Raw genomic sequence first — 10,159 nt, 5'->3', positions numbered from 1 at the left:
GGATGACAGTGCCAACAACAGAGCTAACTGAAAAGTGAGAATCTCCATTCTTTGGACACTAACCTCCTCCTTGCTCTCTTTCTAATGCTTGCATCGAATAGGGGAGGGAGTTCTGAAGAATGGGATATTCTGGTTTGGGGCTGGTGGGAGTGTAGTTCTCAGTTGAGGGAGGATCCAGATGGGTTGGATGCTCCATGACAGAGGCATGTGAGAAGAGTAGATAACATGACCTTTAAAAGTTGTTGAGGGGTTATTAACTTAGGGTGTATGAATATTTTTAATTGATAACCGTATTTCAGTATCATTGTTTTCCTATGAATTTTATTTTATACATTTAAAAGCTTCTGAGGAGCTCATGAGATTCAACAGACTGCCGAAAGGATCAATTACATAAAGGAGCTTAAGAACCAATGACTTCAGCCCTCAGAAATTTATACTCGGGTCAACCAGCCATGAAGAACATCATCCAGGACTTTTGAGGATTCAGAGAAAAGCAGGTAAAGATGAAAGCATCAGGGTATAACCAGCAACAGATAAGTTGGTTGAAAAATATTTGACTATAGATCTTGAGATCATGTGTAAATATCAGCTCTGCCTGAGCAGAAGGAAAGACTGAATGAGCACTGAATAAGAATCTTAGTCTAGTATCAATCTATTTTGGAAGGACTGATACCCTAACAATCCTTTGCAATTCTCTAGACTAAATTTTCTTTTTAAATCAGATATGGGGATAGAATACATTTGTGGCAGCTAAGTGACAGAATGGATAGAGTGCCAGACTTGGAGTTAGGAATACCAGAGTTCAAATTCCACTTCAGATACTGGGTGTATTGGTTACAGGCAAATCATTTATCCTCTTCATATCTCAGTTTCCTCACTTATAAAATGAGGATAGCACCCATTTTCCAGGATTGTTGTCAGAATAAAATGAAGTAGTAGTTAAATACTTCGCACACCTTAAAGTGTTAAATAAATAAATATTATTGCTCCTTCAGAGAATGAAGAAATGGACCCATTATATATGTATATTTATGTGTGTTTGTGTTAACTTCAACAATAATTGTTAAGCTCCTTGTTGTTCAGTTGCTTCAGTCATGCCTGAAACATCACAACTCCATTTAGTGTTTTCTTGACAGAAATACTAAAGTTGTTTTGCATTTCTTTCTCCAGCTCATTTCACAAATGAGGAAACTGAGACAAACAGGATTAAGTGACTTACCCAGGGTCACACAGCTAATAAGAATCTGAGGCCATATGAATCAGATAAATGAATTTTCTTGACTCCAGTCCCTGGCACTCTATCCACTGTGCCACTTAGCTGCCAAAAAATGGGCTAGATGATGTGTAGTATCTCTTCTAGTTTTAAATTTACAATATTAAGAACTGCAAGTTCTAGGCCTTTCTCTGTCCCTAACTTGCTATTCAAACCGAAGTAAGTCATTTTGACTTTTTGCTTTTCATTTTGTTCATCTATCCAGGGGATGAGATCATAAACCTACTCTCCCTACTTCATAGAACTGAAAGAAAAGTCAATTATTCAGTTAATAAATATTTATTAAGCATGTGCTGTGTCTCACCAAAATCTTTCCTATCTGAAGTCCATGTGCTCTTATCCTTCTTACATCGAGGCAAGTGGGAATAATAACAGGGTAAAAATAGGCTGTAATGTTGAAGGTGGTGTTTATACAACTAGTAACAGTTCTCTTGTTGCTTATGTCTTCTCCTTGCTCCTTTCTTCTATGTTCATTCTTCTAGCTCCCTAGCCAGACCCTTTGCTTTCCCTATTCACCTTCCAATGGCCCCATCTCCTTCTCACTCTTCATAGCTTTTCTTTTACAACCATAGCATATTGAATCTTTATTTAGAAAACCACATATTAACATTATTTATGTTCTGTTCTCTTTTAATTTATTTTGCTAAATTTTTCCCAATTACATTTCAATTTGTTCCTGGCTGCACTGGTTGGCAGTATGTTTGACAACTCTACTCTGGGTAACTCTTTAAAACTAAGTTGCAGAGAAGATACTTACCTGCATTTCAGATAGAATTTCCTTACCCACAAGTTCCCTATTTCAGTGCAATGACAGGTTCAGTTATTGTCCAATCCACAGGCTAAATATTCTTATCTCCATTCTACAGAACATAAATAAATTAAATAATTACCCAAGTTTATATGTCACAACTTTATAAGTCACAGACCTAGAATTCAAAACCAGGACTTAAAACTCCATTCTCAATATTCTTTCCACAAATTCTTCTTTTTAAGAATGCCACTTCCAAGAGGTAAGACTAATTAATTGAGATTAAATTCATGTCCAGAAGACTGATCTTACCTCCTACTTCCTCAGTCCCTTTATATAGAACCAAGATGCCCTATGAAATCTGCAACAGTATGGGAGAGAGGAGTAGGGACTGCTGTATGAAATTTAGTATAGGAGCCATTACGTATTGTTGATCCAGCTTCACCACATGTGAGCATTTTTGGTGAATATTTGATTAATGAGTTGAAGATAAACATATGTGTCCATAATTGTGGTTTATGTACCCACACACATTATATGCAGCCTCAGCACTGGGATATGACATGATTTAAGAGGCAAAGAAATTCTACTGGATTAAAGGGGAGATTTTAAATCTTAGCTTTGGGAAAAAATGAAAGATTTTCATGTTTTTTACTATTCAAAGGGATGCCTGCAGCCCTCTACAAAGTTAGGGGGATGGTTACAATGAACTCTAAGAATTATTTCATTTTTTAATTATCTATGAACTAACCAGGAGAATAGGAATAATAAAGTGGTCAACAGTGAATTAGAATGGTAGTATTATAAAATAGAAAGACCTAGAGAAGTCATTGATTCCAGTTCCTGTCTTTCACTAACTTCCAAAGAGGAAATAGCACTCTCTTTTCCTCTGGATCTTCAAGAACAAAGACCTTACTCCACTAATCAGCTAGACATCCAGCATTTTTATCATTCCAAAAAAAATGCTCACTGTGTCTCACCAAAATCTCTTCTATTTTAATTTCACATCCTCTTATCCCTCTTACAGTGGGGCAATGAGAATGGAAGCCAAAGCTAAAAATAGGCTGTGATAATAAATAGGATGGCTATACAATTGAGTACCAGTGCTCTTGCTGCTTGGCTCTTGCTCCTGCTTCTTTCTTCTCTTATGTTCACTCTTCTAGATCCCCTCCCAGCCCCTTTGCTTTCTATTCACTTTCTAAAGGCCTCTATTCCCTTCCCACTCTTCTCAGCCTGTACTTTACAATGAGAGAATATTTAACAAATCTGAGAGGGTCATTGGAGATTATCCATAATACCCATTCATTTTATAAATAAGGAAACTGAGGCCCAGAGTTGTGAAATGATTTCCCTAAGATTATATAGGATATTTATAAAGGAAAAGAGGCAGCTAGGTGGCACAGAGTAGAGTGCTGGGCCTGGAGTCAAAAAGAAATTAATTCAAATCCACCCTCAGACACTTACCAGCTGTGCAGTCCTGGGCACTTCACATAACCTTTTTTGGTGTCACTTTCTTTGCTTACAAAATAAAGCCGATAATAGCACCAAACTTTGTGAGGACCAAATAAGACAATACTTCTAGAGCTCTCAGCAGAGTGAGGCTATAGGCACATAGTAGGTGCTTATTGGGTGCTTGATAAATGCTGGTTTCCTCCTTTCCTACAAACAGTATCAAACTGATGTTTGCTTCTGAGTATAAGCAAACTATCAGAGAAATTTAGTTCCACCTTTCCATAAGAAAGCACTCAAATTCTAATCCTTTCTAGATACACTTTTATTGGCATTGTAATTTAGATGATTCTGTTCAAGAACCAAGATTCCTTCTAAATGACCTGTTGGTTTAAGTCTCAATACAGCAAGACTATTAGAGAACACAGGAGGATAGATATGGGCTAGAAAAGATTTTAAAAACAAACTAGTCTACCCAACACCACCACCTCTTTTATGGATAGAAAAAAAAACTGAAATGAAGTGATATGCCTAATTCAAGCCCAGTCTTGTGATCTCAAATCTTGAAACCTTTTCTACTAACTCATAATTATCTACATTATAGACCATCTGCCCTTTGGGAGTTTCTCTGTGAGGCTCAGATATTCTGCCTTCATATTAGATTTATATCCCAAAGACATAGTATCAGAGATAGTACATATTAGAGTTCCAAGAATGCCCAGATTTAAAATGTTTTACCCCATTTACAAATCAGAAAAAAGCCTAGATCAGCTCAGATGATCTAATTATCAAGCTAGACAATTTGGTTATTATTGAGACAACAATTAGCTGAATTCTGTGTTCTGTTGTGAGTGATGATTAAGTACATGACAGCTATATGTTGTTGTTGTTGTGTCACAGATTTTGGAGTCAATTTGTTCATGATCAGTTGTTCAATCATGTCTGACTCTTTATGACTTCATGAACCACAGCATGCCAGGCCTTCCTATCCTCTTCGATCTCCTGAAACTTGTCTAAGCTTATGTTGACTGCTTCTATAACGCTATCTATCCATCTCATCCTCTGTTGTCCCCTTTCTTTCCCAACATGAGGATCTTTTCTAATGAATCTCATCTTGTTATGTGGCCAAAGTAAGCTTCAGTATTTGACCTTGTGGTGAATAGTTTGAATTAATTTATTAAGTATTGACTTATTTGATCTCCTTGCCATCCAAGGGATTCTCAAAAGCATTCTCCAGGTTCACAATTCAAATGTGTTGATTCTGTGGTGCTCAGTTTTTGCTTATAGTCTAATTCTCACAGCCATATGTTGCTTTTGGAAAAACCACAGCTTTGACTATACAGACCTTTGTCAGCAAGCTGAAGTCTCTGCTTTTTGGTATGCCATCCAGATTTGTGATAGCTTTCCTTCTAAGGAGCAAACATATTTTAATGTCATGGTTGCAGTCACAATCTGCAATGATCTTTGAGTCCAAGAGTGTAAAATATGACACTGTTTCCATTCCTTCTCCTTATATTTGTGAGGCAGTGGTGGTACCAGTTGTCAAAATCTTAGTTTAAAATTAAAAAAAAAAAAATATATATATATATATATATATATATATATATATATATATATATATATATATGTATATATATATGTATATATGTGTATATACACACATATATATATGTATATATGTATATGTATATATATATATGTATATATGTGTATATACACACACATACATATATATATGTATATATATATATACATATATACATATATATATGTATATATGTGTATATACACACACATACATATATATATGTATATATATATACATATATACATATATATGTATATATGTGTATATACACACACATACATATATATATATATATATATACATATATATATAGCTTCAAACCAGCTTTTATACTCCCCTCTTTCACCCTCATCAAGAGACTTCTTAATTCCTCTTCACATTCTGCCATCAGAGTGTCATCTGCATGTCTGAAATTGTTGCTATTTCTCCCAGCAACCTGAATTCCAACTTTTGAAACATCCAGCCTGGAATTTCTCCTGATGTACTCAGCATATATGTTAAATCAATAAGGTGACAATATACAGCTTTGTTGTGCATCTTTTCTGATCTTAAACCAATAAGTTGGTCCATATTTTATTCTAACTGTTGTTCTTAGCCTGCATACAGGTTTCTCAGAAGACAAGTAAAATGATCTAGTACTCCCATCTTTCTGAGAACTTGCCACATTTTGTTGTGATCAACACAGTCAAAAGCTTTAGTGTAGTTAATGAAGCAGAAGTAGATTTTTTTTTTCTGTAACTCCTTTGCTTTCTACATCATCCAGTAAATGCTGGCAATTCAGTCTTTGGTTCCAATGCCTATTTAAAACCTATTTAAAAAACTGGTGACTCTTGGTTCACATATTGCTGAAGCCTAGCTTACAGAATCTTAAGTATAAACTTACTGGCATGTGAAATCAGAACAATTATTCAGTAATTTGAACATTGCTTGACATTGCCCTTCTTTAGGATTGGGATGTAAACTGACTTTTTCCAATCCAGTGGCCACTGTTGGGTTTTCCAAATTTTCTGGCATATTGAGTACAATACTTTAACAGCATCATTTTTTTAGGATTTAAAATAGCTCTGCTGGAATTCCAACATGTTTATAGCCTTATTGCTAGTAATTCTTCCTCAGGCTCTCTTGACATCATTCTCCAGGATGTCTGACTCTAGATCAGTAACCATGCCATCTTGACTATCAGTGATGTTAAGATCTTTCTTATATAGTCCTTTTGTGTATTTATATCACCTCCTCTTGATCTCTTCTGCTTTTATCATTTTGTCTTCTGTGATGTCCAGTTTTGCATGAACCTTTTTTTGATATCTTTAATTTATTTGAAGAGATCTCTTGTCTTCCCCATGCTATTGTGCTCTTCTATTTTTTTTTCATTGTTCATTTAAGAAAATCTTTTCTTGCTATTCTCTGGAATTCTATATTCAGTTCTCTTGAGGTCAACAGAAGGTTAATCTTCCTTCCTGAAGCTGGATCAAAGCACCAGTTGTTTTTTATAGGGACAGAAGGAGACAGAGTATATCTCTGTCCATCCCAGATGACCACTTATTCTTAGGTCTCTCAGTCTAACCTGTAGAATCCATTCAGTTTCTAGCACAGGACTCTTCTAAGCCTGTTTCTTAAAAGTCTAAATGTTCCTACCTCTCATGTTTCCATTGTTATTATGATTGAGGGCACATATTCCTTATACAATATAGATTGAGGTGCCCTCTAGACAGGGTTGGTCTCCAAACCTCATTTAATTTTAAAGGCCAGGAGGACCCTGGACACTCAGAACACTAACTCATTTTTGATCTACAGACCTCATTTAAATATGGGAGGTCAATAAGGACCCAGACCTTAGACCATGCATGAATTTGCTCTTTTTTGTTTTAATAATATTCCTTACTTATTTCCAATACAACATATAAAGGTTTGGTGACCCTACTTCTAGTTATGAATGACATAGCAGCTATGACAAGGAAGCATCTAGTAATTGACTAAGGAACTAGAAGTGAGGGTACATACAAAAATATCTAGGAAAGGATAGATAACACTTTTCCCTGGCTACTTCCTAGAGAAGAAAGCTGCTGTGTTAAGTAGGGGCAACAGCTCCCATATCTCATCAAATGATCACTATATGTAATGATCTAAAAGCCTTTTTGTTGTTATTGTTGTTTGTGTTTATGTTTATCCTTCCTTGATCTTAGATGAATGAGTTTCCAGAGATGGAATTGATTATGTCATGTTTCTTGATAAGCCTAAAAAGTTAGAAGTGCCATTAGGAGTCCCCTCAATAACTGGATTTGGTAGCAGAAACCAGTGGAGCAAGTTTCATGGGGATCTAAGTCCAGAAAGAAGCCAGTATAGGAGGGACCTATCTGACCCAGCCTAACAGTGCATTGGGCAATTATCTAAGACATCAAGCCCCATGAGAAACCAGCCCAACTCAGCAAGGGTGGGAACTCTGTCAAGGGAGAAAAGGATTCCCACCCCAGAAATTATGAGGCAAGTGGAGAGAAAAGGAAGGAAGTAGAGGAGGGGTAATTCACTAATATGTAGCCTAAGTTTTAGCCCACACTCCCCAGAGACCTAGTGTGGGCAGAAGAGAGTTCTCCCTTGGATTTAGGAGACCATTTTTCTAACATTCATCCTCGAAATTAAATCCTTTTTTCAAAAAGCTAATTGATATTAACTGGTTGATTGATATTAGGGAAACTTCATTTGATAGGGTTTATAAATTATATTTTTAGACAACCCCAAACCTGCAGGGTTACCCAGTGATAGAACCCTAAGGCAGAAAAGTATATAACTGATGTCTGGTGACTCAATTTACCAGTGAGGGAATAAGGAATGTTCTAAACTTCTTCCATCATTTCCTTTTCCTCTCTTCTCCTCTTCCTTCCATCTTTGAACTTTTCTGCTTCCCCTAGTATGCTTTGATCCTGCTTTTCTGGGGTTGTTCAGTTGTAATAATTTATTTCCAGGGAGTGGGGGCTTGATACAGCCACCATACTAAATTCTACTCCTTCGCACAAGTTAGTCAGAAAACTCAAAAGGTCTTTACTGATATTAAGCAATTTCTATATACTAAGTCATGTTTTAGATCCTTTGGGTCTTGAAGTGGGCATTGGGAGGAGGGAACAAGGAAATATTAGACTTGCAATCAGTAGTTTACATACAGAATCATGAAAATTTAAAATTGGGAAGAATATTTGCAAGTATCACGTCCATTCCCCTTACCTTAAAGGAAGAAAACTAAGGATCAGAGACTTTCTCAAGCTCATCCAGTAATTCAAACCATGACTTTGACCCAAGTCTTCTACAGAAAAGAGCACTCCAAATTTTCACTCCATACTTTCTTGCCTTTATTCTCTCATGGAGACATAAGGCACACACATACTTGTGCATGCACGTGCAATATGCACACCCACACCCACTACCCACATATGAAATTATTCAAGATGAGCATTCAAATAATACAATAAGAATCAAGAACAAAATGTTTGGTATAAACTGTCATGTGTCATAGGGAAGTTCAGCAATCCATGTAGATTAAGTCTTCAGGAAGGCCTGCTAAAAGACAGTAGGATTTGATATTGGCTTGTTTATACTCTAAGTCACATCCATAAGGTCAGCATCAATTGAACATACCTTTCTCACTTTCCTGGGCTAGGTGAGCAATCGTGGGTGGCTGGGCCACTGGACAACATCAGGAGACTGGAGTTCCTAATTCTCCTTTCACCTAGGAGAAAGGTTAAAAAGTCAGCTGAATCATTGGTACACCTTTCAAAGGAACAAGCAACTACTCCACTCACATCAAGTAAGTGAGAACATATGCTTCCATTTTTTCATTAGTCAAATTCTACTTTTCAGAATTACCAGACCAAGTCTTCAGAATAATGTTGGCTGCAGGGAACAACAGCCTGCAATCAACCTCCTTCTTCTTAACTGGATTCCGAGGCCTAGAAAATCTACATGGCTTGATCTCCATTCCCTTCTGCACCATCTACTTGACAGTCATTGTGGGAAATATCACCATCCTCCATGTCATTTGCACAGATTCAACACTCCATGAGCCCATGTATTACTTTCTGGCTATGCTGGCTCTCACTGACTTAGGCTTGTGCTTTTCCACATTGCCTACAGTGCTGAGTATCTTCTGGTTTGATGTTCGAGAGATTGGTATCCCTGCCTGCTTCACCCAGCTCTTCTTTATTCATACCTTATCATTGGTGGAATCCTCAGTGCTGCTATCCATGTCCATTGATCGCTATGTGGCCATCTGTAACCCACTTCGTTATGGTACACTCCTGACACCTGGCCGGATAGTGAAGATGGGGCTATGCTCCGTACTGCGCAGTGCACTGCTCATCCTTCCTCTTCCCTTTCTCTTGAAACGCTTCCATTACTGCCGTTCTCATGTTCTAGCCCATGCTTACTGCCTTCACCTGGAGATCATGAAGCTGGCCTGCTCCAGCATCATAGTCAATCATATCTACGGCCTCTTTGTGGTGGCTTGTACAGTGGGTGTGGACTCATTGCTCATCTTTCTCTCCTATGCCCTAATTCTCCGCACAGTGCTGAGCATTGCTTCTCGTGAGGAGCGACTCAAAGCTCTCAATACCTGTGTCTCGCATATCTGTGCTGTGCTTCTCTTCTATATCCCTATGATTGGTTTATCACTTGTGCACCGCTTCGGTGAGCATCTACCCCGCATTGTCCACTTGCTCATGTCCTATGTTTACCTTTTGGTCCCACCTCTCATGAACCCCATTGTTTACAGTGTTAAGACTAAGCAGATACGGCAGACAATTATCAAAAAGTTTATTTTTATGCAGAGACTGAGTAGCAATCACCAGGGGTAGACTGAGGCAGAGAATCTGGGAAAGAAGTTGTTACCTGTTGTTAATATTTTTATGGTATTTTGTTTTGTTTTAAATACAACAGGATAACTTGTTCTCTGGTCCCTGTCCTGCTTTGAAAGTATATTTGGATTGAACGGTAATTACCCCCACACTGAACCTAATAGTTACCCTGCTAGTTATCTTCATTAATGAATTATTTGAAGTAGTGGATAAAACAAAAGTCTCCTTTCTGCTTTGGCAATTTTTCTGTAATACGTCTA

The 10,159-nt window shown here is 37.3% G+C and overlaps 1 protein-coding gene across 1 annotated transcript; it reads left to right on the top strand.

Annotated features, from left to right (window-relative positions):
- Window positions 1–8,933: 8,933 nt before the first annotated feature.
- Window positions 8,934–9,899, top strand: LOC110195111 (olfactory receptor 51G1). The gene has a single exon (XM_020967753.1). The coding sequence runs from the start codon at window positions 8,934–8,936 to the stop codon at window positions 9,897–9,899; it is 966 nt and encodes a 321-aa protein (XP_020823412.1).
- The last annotated feature ends 260 nt before the right edge of the window (window positions 9,900–10,159 follow it).

The sequence above is a fragment of the Phascolarctos cinereus genome, unplaced genomic scaffold (assembly GCF_003287225.1).
Source record: "Phascolarctos cinereus isolate Bilbo 61053 unplaced genomic scaffold, phaCin_HiC Scaffold_726;HRSCAF=1367, whole genome shotgun sequence".
In the NCBI taxonomy this organism is placed as follows: Eukaryota; Metazoa; Chordata; class Mammalia; order Diprotodontia; family Phascolarctidae; genus Phascolarctos; species Phascolarctos cinereus.
Note: the sequence above shows the minus strand (reverse complement) of the source record. Positions and strands in the feature narration are given on the sequence as shown.